Source organism: Nerophis lumbriciformis, linkage group LG11 (assembly GCF_033978685.3).
Source record: "Nerophis lumbriciformis linkage group LG11, RoL_Nlum_v2.1, whole genome shotgun sequence".
In the NCBI taxonomy this organism is placed as follows: domain Eukaryota; kingdom Metazoa; phylum Chordata; class Actinopteri; order Syngnathiformes; family Syngnathidae; genus Nerophis; species Nerophis lumbriciformis.
The window spans coordinates 39,170,012-39,189,029 of NC_084558.2; the positions used below are offsets into that span (position 1 = coordinate 39,170,012).

Here is a 19,018-nt window from a genome sequence, read left to right on the forward strand (position 1 = left end):
ACGACAAAAAGGGCTACCTAAATCACTTTAAATGTGTTTAACGAATATATCAATTTAAGGGCTTTTGTACTCTTAATCATCCTCCAAGATTTGATTGATAATTGTAAACCATTAAGCCAATTAGAAAATGTAGGCCTTACTTTCATAAATCGACATTTTTGTAGAAAAAAATTTGTCTGGAGCATAATAATAAAAATAAAAATGTTGACAAACATTATGTTTATGTTTATGTTGTATGTTACAGTCGTTTATAAAAAATAACACATTTGATCTCTTCTATGGAAGTTGGCTCTTTCTGTTTTATTATTGCTGATGTAAAGTACCTATTAGATCTCACAATTACTTTGGATTAAAATATAATTTAATTGCGTGTTAATAAATTAAGGCATTTTTTTTAAAGTCTCCCCAAGAGGGTGGGTAACATTAAAACTGCTCGGAATAGAACATCATACAAGATGAGATTTGGTTCCGTCAAATTCACAGCTGCACCGGGAAGGAAAACAAGGAAGTGGCCAGGTTGGTTGTTCAAAGTGACAGACTTTTTTTTTAAATCCTAAGAAAATGTTAATTCAAGAAATGTTTTTTTTTCCATCTGCAAGTTACATCTATATCATCCCTTCGGGTTGAACGTTCTGCTAATACAGTTGGCCGCGCGTTTTGACCTGCCTGCTAATAAGCTAGCCGACCCGCTAAGCTCGAGCATTGATAATAAACATCACAGTTTTCAATTTACCACCGAAACGCTACGTTGTCTTTTTTAATAAACCCGCTTTCTTTTGCAAATAATGTGGCGAATTGTCTTGTCTTGCCGCTTTCGTCCAGCTAATTGAGCTAATTTCGATTGAAATGTTTTTAAATGTCTGCAGACTGAGTCAGTCGTGTTCATTTTAGAGATAAAAAAAATCATATTAAGGTTACCAAAAGGTTGCATGCAAGCTCATGTATTTATTGGAGAAATCATATTTATTTGCATATAGAGAAGCATCAAGTTCCATATTACATTGCCCGCAGTGTAATAGTTGTAGTAAATAATTATCCTCCTTCAAAACCGCACTAAAACAACACCTCCAGGCAACTACACCCTCCCCCTTCCACATCCCACCTCCCCGGATTGTAAATAACCAAATGTAAATAATCAAATGTATTTCTAATGTATATACTTGTTCTATGCTTTCTGAACACTATGTTCTCTGCTCGCTGTACATATCCTACCAAGTCAGACCTACACTGTTTCAATGCCCATTTCTCTGATGATGCAATTGTTGATGACTGAAGTATGCTGTTATCAACCAAACCCTCCTCATCCCACCCCCCGGATTGTAAATAATGTAAATAATTCAATGTGTAAACTCTGATGATCAACTTGTGTGATGACTGTATTATGATGATAGTATATATGTGTACCATGAATTGATTTACGTGGACCCCGACTTATAAACAAGTTGAAAAACGTATTCCGGTGTTACCATTTAGTGGTCAATTGTACGGAATATGTACTGTACTATGAAACCTACTAATAAAAGTTTCAATCAATTCAATCAATACATATTTTTGTAGTTTATGTAGCGCTTTCTTTGTTGTTTAATCACTATTAAGCCTGTCGAACGATTCAAATATTTAGTCGCAATTAATCGAAGTTTGTTTATGGTTAACTCAAAATTAATCGCGATAATCGCAGATAAAAATTTCCATTATTAATAAGTGTACCCTAGAACAGTGGTCCCCAACCACCGTTGCAGGGATCGGTACCGGTCCGTGACACATTTGCTACCGGGCCGCAGAGAAACATTAAATAGTTTATAAACGACTGCATTTTCTACGACTTAACTTTCGCCTGTCCCACTAGACCAGGGCTCTGCAACACGTTGAAAGAGCCATATTGTTAAATTTAAAAAAAAAAGTTAAAGTACCAATGATTGTCACACACACACTAGGTGTGGCGAAATTATTCGCATTATTAGCAGTGTGCAGCAGTGGTGGCCGCGCCCGGGAATCATTTTTGGTGATTTAACCCCCAATTCCAACCCTTGATGCTGAGTGCCTAGCAGGGAGGTATTGGGTCCCATTTTTATGGTCTTTGGTATGACTCGGCCGGGGGTTTGAACTCACAACCAACCGAGCTCAGGGCGGCCACTCTAACCACTAGGCCACTGTGTAGGTTATATTGGACCAAAAACACAAAAAACAAATCTGTCTGGAGCCGCAATAAATGAAAAGCCGTATATAAGTCTTATAATGAAGGTAACACATGACATAAGTGTCTATATTAGCTAAAATTGCCTACTATCAAAATGACTGTGTCGCAGGCTGAAGCAAATCTTCGTTGACAGAAATGTTGAAATGTAATATTTATTCTACACATTTTTGCAACATTAGAAACCATTAGTAAATCAGAGGCTACTCAGAAGGTGAGATAACTCCTGGAAATTACTGGCTTTTAATGGCCAAAGGTATAGATGTGTGTGTCCAAGTTAAGGCTGTCTTTTTTTACTGATTTCATTACAATCTTTGGCAAGCTCGGTAATATTTGCTGTTGTCTGGAACAACATGGCACACAAACAACTATCTGAAATGCAGCCAATATTACATGCAGATAATGTGTCATGAGACATGCAAGACTAAATTATATGCAAAGAGGATAAAAGTAAAGGATATTAAATTAGCTCAAAATATACCTACAAATGAGGCATAATGATGTATTATGTACATACAGTTAGCCTAAATAGCATGTTAGCATTGATTAGCTTGTAGTCATGCACTGACCAAATATGCCTGATTAGCACTCCAACAAATCAATAACATCAACAAAGCACACCTTTGTGCTTTCACGCACAGCATGAAACTTTTGGTGGACAAAATGAGGCAAAGAGTGAAAGATTTTACATGTAAACAAACTGTTGCGTCACAGTCCACACTATGGTGAGTTCAAGAACCGCCAACATTAGTAGGACAAAACGATGTTCACCAAATACTCTCATCAGTGAAGCATACACACCAACATATTAAACAGGGGGCTTTCTAACAATTGGGAAGGTTTGTGTCATGTTTGTCCCCAAACAAAAAACATACTAAAAATTTTTCAATTTTCAATCCTTTTTGAAAAATGTTCCAGGGAGCCTCATGGGTTGCTGACCCCCTCATGAGACACACCAATAAGCTTGTTTATAGATGTACAATAAAACTCCTCATAGGAAGTTGCCATTTGTTGTATTTGTTATAACTTTGTGACATGATACAATGCACATTAATGAACATATAAAATATAAATGTGACAGGTTGTAGCCAAAAGCTGATTTCCATCTGCAGATCTCATTGCAAAGAAACAAGTCCAGGGCTCCCACTAATTCAGCGTTATAGTGAGTTGTATTTTTCATGCTGTATTTATCTGGCACAAGTGGAAAGGCGGACCCTGGAAATAATGCCTACATTAAACCAGTCCGTGGTGCTAAAAAGTTTGGGGACCCCTGTCCTCGACAGATAATTTTCAAGATTTTATTACCATGACTGGACAAATAGTTTGCTTTTGTGAAATGTTTTTTGGACATAAAGAAGCTGTTAATGACCATAAAAAAATGACCTGCAGGGTACACCTTGGACAAGTCGCCACCTCGTAAACCATTTGTCATTTTTCTCTCTGTAGATGGGATATTTGAGTGTGCCTTAAGGACAACATCCTCCCAAAAGTACCTGTTGAGGATGCTGCTCTCTCCCAGGAGAAACAAGAACGGGACACTGGAAGTCCGTCTGAATGAACACCAGGCTTGTTGCTGGATTGTCGCTGGGAAAATACGTGCACCATTGGCACGGCTGACTTTGCAAAATAACAGAAAGTAACACATTTTAGGAGCCCGTGAGCCAAAATATTAACAGTTTCTTTCGTTGCAAGTTGGATCATGAAAGTCCTTTCGAAGCTTGTGACGTTTGAGAACCTCCATGAGGTTTGGAGATTGTGCCACTGGGGACCGGTCATCGCCCTGTCCGTCATCGCCATATGCTCCAGCATTGCTGTCCTGGATTCCATAATCTGGTACTGGCCTCTAGACACCACCGGAGGCAGCATTAATTTCATCATGCTCATCAACTGGACCGTCCTCATCCTCTACAACTACTTCAACGCCATGTTTGTCGGGCCGGGATACGTCCCTCTCAGCTGGAAACCGGTAAGCACAAGCAAGGATGCACGCATATGAGATCTTCCCAGACTTATTTGTTCATATGAAAACAGGAGAATCAAGAGGACATCGAGTATTTGCAGTATTGTAGAGTGTGCCAAGGGTACAAGGCCCCGAGAACCCACCACTGCCGCAAGTGTAACAGGTACGATCCTTAGTACTTCAAGTATATATATATATTTTTTAATAAATGTCACTAAGTTCATAAATTGCATGTGGCGAGAGTGGGCACAATTTCCTTCAGGACGTTGCTTGTTTTTGACTGTAAAACAGTTTTTGGAATGGAAAATTATCTGTTCCAGAATCAAATTGTTTCGAATCATTCCAAAAACATACATTTTACAGGGCAATGTCTTAGTTGTGACACATAAACATCATGGCAGTAACCACAGTTATTTATAATAATGTTCTAAAAGTTGTCATTACTGCTGTCAATTTAATTTTTTAATTGCAGTGACTTACCCTATTTTCCGGACCAAAGGACGCACCAGATTAAAAGGCGCACTGCCGATGAGCTGTTCTATTCAGGTCTTTTTTCATACAAAAGGTGCACCGGATTATAAGGCGCATTAAAGGGGTCATGTTAGGATTTTTTTCTAAATTTAAAACACTATCTTGTGGTCTATATAACATGTGATTGTGGTTCTTTGGTGCAAGTGTTGCATGAATTATGTTTTACAGACCATTTTCAAGTAGCTTTCAGAGCTTCACTTCACGATGCGCCGTTTTGTGGGCGGTCTTATTTACGTGGCTCTCCTTCGGCAGCATCTTCACCCCGTCATCTTTGTTGTAGCGGTGTAGCGTGCAAGGACGGGAGTGGAAGAAGTGTCAAAAGATGGAGCTAACTGTTTTAATGACATTCAGACTTTACTTAAATCAATAACGGAGCAGCATCTTCTCATCCGTGGCTCAATAATGCAACATGAATGCCGGAAATGTGTCCCGTGAAAAACCGTCCGACCGGAACCCTCTAATAACTGAAGTTCCTTGGGTGAATTATGTAAACCCACTACAGTTTTTAGCGCTTTGATAGCTGGTCTACTGACAGATATAAGAACTTTACACTACTTTCTATTAGAAATGGCAACAGCGGAAGATGAATACCACATAAGAAGATAGAGAAAAAGAAGAAGCTTATCACTTTGGTGTCGGCACGGATACAATTGCGGACTCGCACACATTTTCAGGACTTATGCAGATCCCAAATATACATCAGCAGGTACCAGAAGGTAAGAAAAGTTGGTTTTGCATAATATTGTGAAACAAAACGCCAGATAATATGTCCACTAATAGGTGCCATTTTGCGGTCCTTATACACACACCATAATAATCCTCGTATGTTTAATGCGCCGACAATCCATCAAGCGGTGCGGCTTCTTCATATCTTACTGAAGTCGTGCTAAAAACATTTTCACAGATTTTTGAGCGCCGTGTGTAATGTTCTATATTCTCAATGGAACATTTAAAGTTTTGGTGTTGTTTACTGCCATCATATTGCAGTCTACACGTATCTCATGTATGACTGCCATCTACTGGTTGCACTTATCATTACACCAACTACCAAATAAAATAGCTTCGAGGTCAGTAAGCACAACCAGAATTATGCCATACATTAGGCCCACCGGGTTATAAGGCTCACTGTCGATTATTGAGAAAATGAAAGGATTTTAAGTGCGCCTTATGGCCCGAAAAATACAGTATTTCCTTGCATCATTTTAAATTAAGTTTAAAAAAGACTCCAATACTTTGGCACAATTGTTAGAATGTCTCAAACAAACATTTTATAAGTCATTTATTTGCTCAAAACTTGCTGACCGTTTTCTCTAAAGTCCCGTCAAGAATTTGAAGCTAAATTTGAGCACACCAGTTGGAGTCTCGTCACTCATCGTTTTACTGGCGAATGCACTGACCTGGTCACTGATGTTCAGTAACCGTTAAGGTAAAGGAGCATGTACGCCTAAAATAAATTGCGTGGAAAATCAGTGTTTTTACATGATTAATGCAATATTTTTGTTGAGATTATTCACATGCGTGGTAAAATGACAACAAGTGTAGCAAGACGTTAACCACTAAAGATTAAAAATGGTTTATGGTTTGAGTTTATTTCGAACATGTATACAATTACAACATGATACATCACAATTTCCAGTTGAAGATTGTTATAAGGATGTAACAATGGCGAAGTTGGTAGAGTGGCCATGCCAGCATTCGGAGGGTTGCTGGTTACTGGGGTTCAATCCCCACCTTCTACCATCCTAGTCACGTCCGTTGTGTCCTTGGGCAAGACACTTCACCCTTGCTCCTGATGGCTGCTGGTTAGCGCCTTGCATGGCAGCTCCAGGCCATCAGTGTGTGAATGGGTGAATGTGGAAATACTGTCAAAGCGCTTTGAGTACCGGTACCTTGAAGGTAGAAAAGCGCATACAAGTATAACCCATTTATAACAATATGAAAATTTCGTTTTACAGTTAGTATTACTATGGCGGTGTTAGTGAATGTGCTCAAAAATGACTCATACACACTCTGAAATCTTTTGAACAAGCTTTTTGTTTTAAAAAAACAGCTAAAATAAATAGAGACGCTGTTAGAAAAGCCACTATTTTGCATGTTTTTCTGTTTCTTACACTTCACTTTTAAATATTGGTTTGTACTGTAGCACTTTAAGAGTTTTTTAAATGAAAAGTACGCAACAACAAAAAAAATCGATTTATTATTTCTGGAGAGCGTGTCCTACTCTGTAAGCGGTCCTTAAACGCACCGCAAAAACATCTCGGTCTCTTTTCCTCTGAGTGTAGGACGATCACTCTGCGCTATAGAGAGCACAGCTTGTAGGTTATGATTCTTACCGTTTATCGTTACATTCTCAGTACAAATTTAAAACAGTTAAACTCAATCTTTACTTAAAGGGACTATTTGCAACATTTACGCAGATGCCTAGAAGGTGCCAACTTTCCAATGTATTTTGAACAGTATATCTAGCCCTCTCACAGCTTCTCCTACGTAATGACGTAATTACGTACGTACATAACACATGGACGAGCATTACTTTAGGTGTTGTTAGTTAATTATAGCAATTTGGATAGCTAGTGTTAGCTGTCATTGAATGTATATTCTATCAAAACAACAACATGACTGCAAAATGTTCGTTGCTTCTCTTGGACTGTTTTTGTGTGTGTGCATGAATTGATTTACGTGGACCCCGACTTAAACAAGTTGAAAAACTTATTCGGGTGTTACCATTTAGTGGTCAATTGTACGGAATATGTACTGTACTGTGCAATCTGCAATAAAAGTTTCAATCAATCAATCAATCAATGCACGCGCTCCCTGCGTGTACGTGTTAACGAGACCGGGTGAGTGACAGCCGTAAACATTTTATTCGTCCGGTAAAAATTGATATTACATAAACTGTGTAATTGTGAAAAATATAGACAATTGTCAAACGAATGTGTTCTAGTAAACCACTAATGATAACATAAGGTGGTGTTCTTGTTATATTTTTCACTTTGAAAAATTTTACTGTGAGGAAGTTGCAACAGCACCTGTAAGTGATGAAGGACAAATGCTTAATAATGCCGTTGTGCTTTGTGCATCTTATTTTACATTATTGTTCATTGCCATGCAAGTGTAAAAATAAGTTAAGCTCTTCTAAAAAATAAAAAACAATATTACAACACAGTTAGTTTTATGTTAGTGACATACAACACAGGGGTATTGGCGCTGCACCTCAGACACCCCTATTTTTGGATTGCCATACAAGTGTAAAAAGAAGTTAGCCCTACTTTTATTAATAATAAATGTAAAAATAATACAGCCCTTGGTCTTCCTTGTAAATACAAGAAAGAGCATCTCATTGGTCTGCGTCCCAGTGGGAGCGGACATTGTAAGTCACTGTTTTATGTTCTTATTTGAAACGGATGCGCTCGGTGAAATTAATCCACTCAGGAAATTCCAGTAGTGCCTAAAGTTACCAAAATACTGTATATATTACATGTTATTATGAATGTGCCTGTTACTGCATTACTATATATTTATATGAAACGTTTTATTTACAGACGGAATAGATCGTATCGCCTTTTTTTTCACTAATTAAGATACACAGAAAGGTTTTTGTCTCACATTATGTTTGTGGATGATGGAATTCCCCCTTCCCCCCTCCCAATCTCCTCCAGGTGCGTGATGAAGATGGACCATCACTGCCCGTGGATCAACAACTGCTGCGGCCACCTGAACCACGCCTACTTCACCAGCTTCCTACTGCTGGCACCGCTGGGCTGCTTGCACGCTGCCGCCATCTTCATCATGACCATGTACACGCAGCTCTACGAGAGGGTGAGGGTGGCGTCCTAACGCGCTTTGGTAGCTGCGCCCCTCAGGTTGTGACCACATGGTGTGGGTTTTGTTGCCTCAGATGTCCTTTGGCTGGAGCACCGTGAAGATCGACATGAGCGCCGTGCGTCAGAGCCAGCCTCTCATGCCCTTCGGCGTTGCCGCCTTTGCCGCAACGCTCTTTGCCTTAGGACTGGCGCTCGGCACCACCATCGCTGTGGGTATGCTCTTCGTGATACAGGTGTGTTTAGCGCTTGCCTCCTTTTGGCATAAAATGTCACATTTTGGCATTTTTGCATGAATTAAAACTCGGGATATGAGAAGTATTTAGGACTCACAGGACATACAAGTCCCTTTGACAGCATCAGTGCACAATGACGTCAGATGGCTATGCTGTCATTTAAGTATATCATGTTTTATACATAATGTACAAATGTGAATAAATATATAATAAATAGTTAATAGTCAATAATAGTTACAGTATATATTGTAATTTGCACAACACTGCAGCCATATAACCAATGTTGTAAATGTTGTGAGAAGCAAACTGCCAAGCCAGCATTAATTGTGCTAATTAATTGATTAAAAACAATAGTACAAGTGTAACGCACATTACTTTCACACCAACGGCTGAGGAGCAACATTTTAAAGCGCATACAGTACGAGATAAAGCTGCTGGATGCTGAGCACTGCTGCCATTTTCTGGAGGTAAATAACCAATCATATCAGAAGGTTGCCTACAGCCACAGATTTAAATGCCTGTGCAGGTTATTTACGACTATAGGAGATTACAATTAATTGAATAGAGGCGTTAATTATGGCATTTAGAGTGTATATACTGTAAATATGTAGGTAAACAACATCAAGCAGTATGCTTTTTCCCTAACTCTGTTGTTTTTGTTTTTGCTAATCCAATAATCCGTTGTTTCCAGCTGAAAGTCATCATCCGAAACAAAACCTCGATTGAGTCCTGGATCGAGGAAAAGGTAAGAACGTTGTTGTGTTGAGAGAAAAATACATACATACTGTACTATTGATTGACTACCTGGCATGTGCCGATTGATTGGCCACCGATTTTCATGAGAAAGTACGTGATCGCCAATGCCTATTAATGCCTTTTATTGCTGTTCACAAACCGCAACGCCCTTTGGCTGACACCGTATTTATTTTTAGTCCCCCTGCCTGACAAGCAGATAATTGTGTGTCTATCCACAGTGTGGAGGCGCTCCCATAAACTAATAATAATCCCCTCCATTACATCAAATAAACTGCATTTCTTAGTATCATTATGAAGTACCATTCTCACTGGAGTACAAGGCTAAATATGGCAACATCATTTACCATTGACAGTTCATACATGTGATGGGTATTGGTATTCAGCAGCATACAACCCTGACTGGAATATCCCTAACATTATTTTGTTTATCGTGTGGAATGTCCGAAATAATTCACTACAGCAGATCTGTGCCAAATGGCGGTTTGGCATTCATTCGCCTGCATATTCACAGATTTATTATTTTCTCTGCTTTTAAATTGTGAATACTTAAATATAGAGATGTCCAATAATATCGGCCGATAAATGCTTTAAAATGTAATATCGGAAATTATCGGTATCGTTTTTTTTATAATCGGTATCAGGTTTTTTTTGTTTGTTTTTTTATTTTCTGTTTTTTTTAATTAAATTAAATTATTTAAAAAACTCAAGATGTACTTACAATTAGTGCACCAACCCAAAAAACCTCCCTCCCCCATTTACACTCATTCACACAAAAGGGTTGTTTCTTTCTGTTATTAATATTCTGGTTCCTACATTATATATCAATATATATCAATACAGTCTGCAAGGGATACAGTCTGTAAGCACACATGATTGTGCGTGCTGCTGGTCCACTAATAGTACTAACCTTTAACAGTTAATTTGACTAATTTTCATTAATTACTAGTTTCTATGTAACTGTTTTTATATTGTTTTACTTTCTTTTTTATTGAAGAAAATGTTTTTAATTTATTTATCTTATTTTATTTTATGAATTTTTTTAAAAAGGACTTTATCTTCACCATACCTGGTTGTCCAAATTAGGCATAATAATGTGTTAATTCCACGTCTGTATATATCAGTATCGGTTGATATCGGTATTGGTAATTAAAGAGTTGGACAATATCGGCTATCGGCAAAAAGCATTATCGGACATCCCTACTTAAATAGAAAGTGGTTTGTGTAATCGCGCTATCCGCACGGTAGAAGGAGAGCTGCCGCTATGAAGCCAGCAGAGGTCGCTGTCTCTCAATATACTGTGCTTCTGTAATTGTTTCTAAATGTGTCAAACTGAATTAAAAGCGTGCTATGTGAGAGGTGTATTGTGAGGTTTAAAGTATCTCAAATATGCCATTCACTGTTCCTCTTGGGGCTCTACTGTACTGGACTGTGCTTTTCCCTGTGCTACTTTAAACGTCATTTATCTCCTGCACTAGGCCAAAGACAGAATACAGCACTACCAAACCGGAGAAGAGTTCATTTTCCCATACGACCTCGGCAGCCGCTGGCTCAACTTCAAGGAAGTGTTCACGTGGACGGGGACGCCGAGAGGTGACGGCATCGAGTGGCCCGTCCATCCCAAGTGTCACCAGCACACCTTAACTGTACTTAACTATTTTAAGTCTGTTATTTTGCATATGAATATGAATCTGATTCTCTTATCTTGCCTGTCTTGTTTTATTCCAACAGATTGAGCAACTGAAGCAAAAAGCCGACAAACGAGTGAGAAGTGTAAGTTCTTGACAAATGCTGCATGAAACCTTCAGAGTAAGTTGTAGAACACATTTACTCTTGTAGTGGCCATTTACTTAACTACAGCAAATGCCAGCTATAGAGGCATTTTTGTATCGTTTTCCACAAATTCCTAAGTAATAAAGATTAATTGATTTAATTCTAAATACATTTGTGTTAGACAATGCATTGATGACTAACTTGTACTTGATTAAATCATTTATGAATTATAACATATAAAACAAATCATCTTCACTTAAATGACCAACACTGGAATGCTTTTTAACCTAACCTAATTTGCATACAGGTGTAAAAGGAAGATAACTTTTGTGCAACTTTAAAAGTGCATTTCTGAATATTCCACAGAGTTGCACAACCTCACAAGCCTTCGGTGTTGGCCTTAAGTTCTTTTTAAAGTTAAAGTACCAATGATTGTCACACACACACACACTAGGTGGGGCGAAATTATTCTCTGCATTTGACCCATCACCCTTGATCACCCCCCTGGGAGGTGAGGGGAGCAGTGAGCAGCAGCGGTGGCCGCGCCCGGGGATCATTTTTGGTGATTTAACCCCCAATCCCAACCCTTGATGCTGAGTGCCAAGCAGGGAGGTAACGGGTCCCATTTTTATAGTCTTTGGTATGACTCGGCCGGGGTTTGAACGCAGCCTACCTTTACACTTTCATGCCACTTTCCAACTGAACTAATTCCTGAGATTAATATTGATATTTTATATCCAATTAATAACGACTTAAAATGTAAGTAATATTATCTAAACAATCAAGTATTTTGAATAATCTGCTATGGATTAAACACTATACAGTAGAACATTGATTTACAAACTTAATTGGTTCTTGAACATGGTTCATAAAACCAAATGGTTTGCATAAGAATCAATGTAAATGTGAATAATTGGTTCTAACCTCGTCAAAGGTCCCTATTTCAGTAAAAAAAACACAAAAAAAACATACTTGTGTGTCAGCGTGTCTGTGATATTCTTTTAATTTATTTTTATATTTAATTTTTTTTTTAATTATTATTATTGTTTGTATTTTATTTATTTATTTGTATCATTATTATTATTTGTATTTTTTTTTTAAATCATTATTATTATTTTACTTTTATTTTTATTTTTTATTTTTAATTTTTATTTTTTTTCCCCTCCCTCAGGGGCAGGATCCGACAGGGTAGTTGCCGGTTGTTCCATCTCCATCGTTGGGGACCCTGCAGGTGGGGTGGGTGTTTCTGGTGGCCCCCTGTTGGGCGGTCCTGCGGCGGCCGACTTGGGTGGGGTGGCCTGGGGCTCTCCGGGGACTGGGGGTTGGGCTCGAGGGGGCCCGGTGGCTGGTGGGGCGGGTGCGATCTTCCCGCCCGGTTGCGGGGAGTCGCTGGGCCCCTCGGGCGGGGCATCCCACCTTTCTGCCCGTGTGAGGTGTGGTTTCTCGTTGGGGGCTGGCTGTCCCCTGCTTCTCCCGTGCCTTGTCCTCTGCCGGGCGCGTCTGTCTACGGCCTGCTGCTGGCTCTTCCAGGCGGCACGGTGGGCCGGGCTTGGGGTTCTTGTCGCTGGCCTGCCTGGGTGCGTGGGACCGGTGATCCCTTGTTCCCAGAGCGCCACACCTGCTGCTTTGGGTTGGGCTCTCTGGGTGGCTGGGGCGGTACTCTGGCTCCCGCACATACTGGGAGTCAAATATATTGTACATACAAATACACATATATACTCACATACACACAATTATTCATACATACATATATACATACATACGCGCACACATAGGTACCTACGCTCACACATACATACACAAATACAGTACATGCCTACACACTCAAAGTTCGTACCTCCGCATGCACATTCACTGTACACACATACACATACTGTACATATACATTCACTGTACAAACATACATATACACATACTGTACATATACATTCACTGTACAAACATACATGTGTGTGCAGGAAGTAATGCCATCCAAATGACAGCCCCCGATGGCTTCAAATGAATAAAGGCATGAAGTGATCGTACAGCGAGACATAGTTCGCACACAAAGGCATAATTAACGTGATGTAAACGTTTGTAAACCAAAAAGGTCGCAAATAGAGGTGTTCGTTAATGGAGGTTTCACTGTGCTGTTATCGTTGTCATTGAGGCAGACATCCAGCTTTGTTTTTTTCATCTTTCATTGACACCTTTTTCCCCCTTTTAAATTGGACTTAAATGTCAGCTTTACAGATGCCACGAGGCATTGTGAGTTGTAATAAAGATGTTCCGGCATGTTAGTATTGTTCATGATTAGGGGTTGTCCCGATACAACATTCTCACTTCTAATACCAATATTGGAGCCTAGAATATTGCAAGATAACATGATTGACCCGATACGATATCCACAAGAATTATACATATTTTTATTATTTTGTTGTGTGGAATGTTAGAAAAAGCTCGATCGAGTGATATTAATCAAACAGAAAATTATGGTAGGGATGGGAAAAACACTAATTATGTATTATTAACCAGGAATAGAGCTATTGTGTCTTTAAGTTGAAGTGGAGTAGTAATTGTTGTTTTTTGTTTATTTTTTTTGACAATGCCTCGTGACCACAATAATTCATTAAGTTAGGTTCATGACGCAGGAAGTTAAGTGATGCGGACACGTTTGTTACTGGATACTTTCTAACACGCGTCTGCCTTGGAGACTTTGTATCTGTAAGTAATATGCAAGTAATTGATATTTGTTTATGTTGATAAATGTGCTCTTTTAGACTGCAATATTGTTCAAGTAAGGACACTTATTCTGAATTTCTAGCTTGTGTGCTTAGCTGTTGCATAGCTGCTAGCTTCCAGTAGCCTGTAACCTACAATGTTTACTTTTGGTAAATGACTTGGCTGATGTAATATAAACAAACAAACGTGTGCGTTTATTGGAGGACATTTAGACGTTAACTGGCTGAACAAGTAAGCATCCTGCAGGACTGCTTGTATCGGAGCGCTCCTGTAGGAGGTTTTAGATGAAAACTAATATCGGACCAATATTTGATATCGATATTGGATCAAGACAACCCCAAGTCATACCTTCATAATTTGCTTTCAAATAAGTGTGTTACTTAATGGAGTTGAGGCCTCAATTTATTTGGGGAAATACGTTAGATTTTAGGTGGTCCCCGTTGGGGAAATTAATTTTCACTGCCGTACATTTGAACAATAGACATTACACATCACGAAACAAAAATAACAAAAAAGACATCATACATGACCAACACACATTTACAGGCTTGTCAGACAGGTCGGCCGGGCCTGCTGTTAAGGGCGGCTATAGTTGCAGGGATAAGGTTTTTCCTGAGGAGGGCCCTCCGGAATTTGATGGTTCTGTACCTGCGCCCTGGTGGTAGTGGGATGATGTATTGGTGTAGTACAGGGGTCGGCAACCCAAAATGTTGAAAGAGCCATATTGGACCAAAAATACAAAAACAAATCTGTCTGGAGCCGCAAAAAATTAAAAGCCATATTACATACAGATAGTGTGTCATGAGATATAAATTGAATCAAGAGGACTTAAAGGAAACTAAATGACCTCGAATATAGCTACAAATGAGGCATAATGATGCAATATGTACATATAGCTAGCCTAAATAGCATGTTAGCATCGATTAGCTTGCAGTCATGCAGTGACCAAATATGTCTGATTAGCACTCCACACAAGTCAATAACATAAACAAAACTCACCTTTCATGCACAACGTTAAAAGTTTTGTGGACAAAATGAGACAGAAAAACAAGTGGCATAAAACATGTCCTAGAAAGTCGGAGAAAGTTATACATGTAAACAAACTACGGTGAGTTCAAAGACCGCCAAAATTAATTGGACAAAACGGCGCTCGCCAAATACTCGAATCAGTGAAGCATGTTTAATATAAACAGTGTGCTTTGTAACAATTAGGGAGGCTTGTGTCATGTTTGTCCTCCTACAGAGACCATATTAAAACAAAAAATAGATTTTTTCTTTTTCTTTTTCCATTTTTCATACATTTTTTAAAAAGCTCCAGAGAGCCACTAGGGCGGCGCTAAAGAGCCGCATGCGGCTCTAGAGCCGCGGGTTGCCGACCCCTGGTGTAGTAAGTGAGTGATATCCTGGACTATCGTGTTTGCCAGCCGAATGATGGACCTGTGGTTTAAATCTGAAATGTTGGGTGTGGGTAGGCCGATGATTTTAGCTGCTATGTTTGTAATGCGTGTGAGTTTGGTCCGGTTGGTTACAGTAAGCATAGTGAAAAAACATGTGGAACAGCACAGAAGGAGGTTAGCTGCAATTGATGTAATGTTGACGTAAACAGCGCGGAATAACCACTTTTGTTGTATGGCTCTGGCAGCAGGTGCAGTACCAAGCCGCGGAGGACTACAACGGAGCCTGCTGCCCCCTCACCAAGGGGATCCAGACCTTTTTCCGAACCCCTTGTACAGAGGAGCCCAGGATACCCCTAAAACGGGGAGATACCATCCTGGCCACTCGTGGCACCAAGTAAGTTTTTATTTTATTTAAGTTTTTAAAATGGGGTGAGATCTATTTTATTCATCTCTTTCAGGTGGTGGATGTATGGCGATAAAGTTTTGAGCGAGGAGCAATTGAGCGGTAAGATTGTAAAACAAAAACATGACTTAAGCGCCAGAACTGTTTTTTTCTCAACCGTCTTTCCTTATTTTGGCCAACAGCGGGTGAGCGCATCAGGGGGTGGTTTCCACGGCGATGTGTGGAGAAGTGCCACTATGACACAGCCGCCATAGACGGCACCAGCGAGAAGAAAGTCAATTAACGTGTGCTTTTATACCAAAACGTCAGTTCTTCATCACTGTATGCAGATGTTGCAAGATGGCTGCACACATACTTGGCTCAACTTTTTGATACATTTTGACTCGACCCGAGCACTAAAGAGTTCCACCGTAGTCAGTCGTGTGGCCTTCCGTCTCACTTTTCTGAACAAACCCAGCAAGCTTCTTAATCTCGACCAGTTGCCGGCAGGCTTGTATGTGATTACATAACGTCTTTTCTTGAACATGTTGTTTTGAACGCGTGCCGATGTCTGTTTTTTGGCTAATTATGCAATGCCTCTCTGCCCAGCTGATCCCGGGGCGGCGTCATGCAACTCTTTCTACTGTACCCAGATAGCGCCTGATTTCTTTTTATTATTTTTGTAAGAACTTTGTTTGCCTGAGATTATAAAACCTGAGATTTCAAAAAGATTACCACAAGACTTTTTTTGTGATTTCATCAAAATGCTTTGTTTGTTGCTAGTTTTAAACAAAAAACACTTGGGAATACTTACTTGTATTATATTGACCTACTTTTTCAGCGAACACTCTTTACAAGTGCTGTATATTGCAGAAGGTCCTCAAAAGCGGCAAAGTGCTCCTGTCATTTTTTTGATTTGCATATTTAAATTTTTTTCCAGTTGGTACTCAAAAACAGCAGCCGTCTTGTCATATAAAGGATGGTTTACAAGTGTTTTTGAATTAAGTCCTTAAGAATAGTAGGGCTCTTGTTGTATAGAAGATCTTTGACTAGGGTTTTTGGCTGGTCTTCAAAAGCAGCACAGCACTTCTGTCATATAGATCATTTTTTTGACAAAACAGCGCAAAGCACCTGTAATATTTAATAATACAAGACATTTTTGAAGTGGATTCTCAAAAGGCAGGAGATGTTTGACAAGTGTGTTTTTTTGCATTAAGTCCTCAAAAACAGCAGAGCCTTCTGGCAATATAGAGCATTTTTGACTTTTTTTTTTTTCAGGTGACCCTCAAAAAGAGCACACCAGTAGGTCCTTAAAAAGAGCTCTCCTGTTATTTGACGATTTATTTTCAGTAGGTCCTAAAAAATAGTTATCCTAGTTGTATAGCTTATCTTTGACCAGGTTTCTTGCTGATCCTCAAAAACAGCACAGCTATCCTGCCTTACGGAGAGTTTGTGTTGAAAATTGTTGTTTTGCAGTAGGTCCTCAAAAACAGCAGAGCCTTCTTGCATTATAGAGATTTTTTGACTATGATTTTTTTCCTAGTGACCCTCAAAAATAGCTATTCTGTTATTTGATGATTTTTTTCCAGTAGGTCCCAAACAAAACTAGTTATTCTAGTTGTATAGATTGTCGTTGACTAGGTTTCTTGCTGATCCTCAAAAACAGCACAGCAATCCTGCCTTATGAAGAATTTGTGTTGAAAATGTGTTTTGCAGTAGGTCCTCAAAAAACAGCAAAGCATTCTTGTAATATAGAGAATATATATTTGACAATGGTTTTGTTTCAGCTAATCCTCAAAAAGAGCACAGCACTCCTGTCGTATAGAGGATTTGGAAAGCATTTTTGCAGTAGGTCCTTAAAAACAGTTATTTTATTTATCTTCTGTTATTTGAGGGTTTTTTAGTTGGTCCTTAAAAACAGCAGCACTCCTGTCGTATAGAGGATCTTTAACTGTTTTTTTTGCTGGTCATCAAAAACAGCACTTCTGTCGTATAGAAATACATTTTGACAAGTGTATTTTGCAACAGGTTCTCAAAAAAGCATAGTTGTAATATAGAAGATCTTTGACAGGGTTTTTGGCTGGTCCTCAAAAACAGCACTCTTGTCATGGAGTATTTTTGACAAGTGTTTTTTGGTCCTCAAAAACAGCAAAGCACTGATGTCATAGAGGATTTTTTTGGAAAACATGTTTTGCAGTAGGTCCTTAAAAATAAATATTTCAGTTATCTTCTGTTACTTAAGAGATGTTTTTTTTAGTTCGTCCCTAAAAACGGCAGTGCTCTTTTATTTAGACGATCTTTGGGTTTTTTGCTGGTACTCAAAAACCTGTCATGTATATATTTTTTAATGAGTGTTTTTGCAGCAGGTCCTCAAAAAAGCAAAGCCCTTTTGAAATATAGAAGATCTTTGACTATGTTTTTTTTTCCCAGTTGGTCTTCAAAAACAGCTCAGCGCTCCTGTCATACAGAGGATTTTTGGAAAGCACTTTTTGCAGCAGGTTCTTAAGAACAGCAAATATTTACTTTTATTTGACGGGGATTTTCTCACTTGGCCCTTAAAAACAGCACAGCACTCCTCTCATATTGATCATTGTTTTTTTTTGGTTAGTTTTTTTGCATTTGGTCCTCAAAAACAGCAAGGCTTTCTTGCAATATAGAAGACCTTAAACTCAGCTTTTTCTTCATTTGGCACTGCGTGCCATGTAGTGGATTTTTGAAAAGCAGTTTTGCAGTAGGTACTGAAAAACGGCAAAGCTTTAACTCTTTTTTTAGTAGGTCCTTACAAACAAAGTGGTATGTCATATAAAAAATCCATGACAAGTGTGGGTTTTTTTTGGCAGTAATTCCTTAAATCATCACTTATTCTGCCACAGAGGATATCTGATAAGTGTTTTTTTTGCAGTAAGTCCTCAAAAACAGCAGAGTGCTCTGGTCATAGAAGATCTTTGACAAGCATTTATTTGCAGTAAGTCAGAGCTTTCCCAAGATCCTCTATATAACAGGCCGTCATATAAAGGATCTTTGACTTATATTACTTTTTTTCAGTTAGGTCTGTGCCCCAGTTAAATAGCGCCGCTGTTGGTGTGGCTCATTATACATTATTATGCATTTATTTAGTTCATTGTTGTCTTGGCTCTTTAATACAATATTATCAATAAAAAAGTGCTATAAGAATGACTTGAAAGGCGCTTTCAAATTCAACTACATATTCCAGAATGCACTGCGGGTTTTCTTCGACCAATCAGGTAGC

The 19,018-nt window shown here is 39.0% G+C and overlaps 1 protein-coding gene across 1 annotated transcript; it reads left to right on the top strand.

The window, feature by feature from the left end:
* Positions 1 to 456: 456 nt before the first annotated feature.
* Positions 457 to 16,499, top strand: zdhhc6 (zDHHC palmitoyltransferase 6). Its single transcript, XM_061966616.1, has 11 exons — positions 457 to 516; positions 3,641 to 4,160; positions 4,226 to 4,317; positions 8,345 to 8,504; positions 8,584 to 8,742; positions 9,434 to 9,487; positions 10,974 to 11,141; positions 11,227 to 11,268; positions 15,632 to 15,780; positions 15,845 to 15,891; positions 15,972 to 16,499. The coding sequence occupies exons 2-11, from the start codon at positions 3,894 to 3,896 to the stop codon at positions 16,070 to 16,072; spliced, it is 1,239 nt and encodes a 412-aa protein (XP_061822600.1). The 5' UTR covers positions 457 to 516; positions 3,641 to 3,893; the 3' UTR covers positions 16,073 to 16,499.
* The last annotated feature ends 2,519 nt before the right edge of the window (positions 16,500 to 19,018 follow it).

What these genes read in the sequence shown, in the direction of transcription:
- zdhhc6 (XM_061966616.1), top strand. Translation starts at nt 3,894, where the DNA reads ATGAAAGTCCTTTCGAAGCTTGTGACGTTTGAGAACCTCCATGAGGTT. An exon ending in ACACGCAGCTCTACGAGAGG is followed by an intron (nt 8,505 to 8,583) that starts GTGAGGGTGGCG and finishes TTGTTGCCTCAG; the next exon opens with ATGTCCTTTGGCTGGAGCAC. An exon ending in GAGCGAGGAGCAATTGAGCG is followed by an intron (nt 15,892 to 15,971) that starts GTAAGATTGTAA and finishes TTTGGCCAACAG; the next exon opens with CGGGTGAGCGCATCAGGGGG.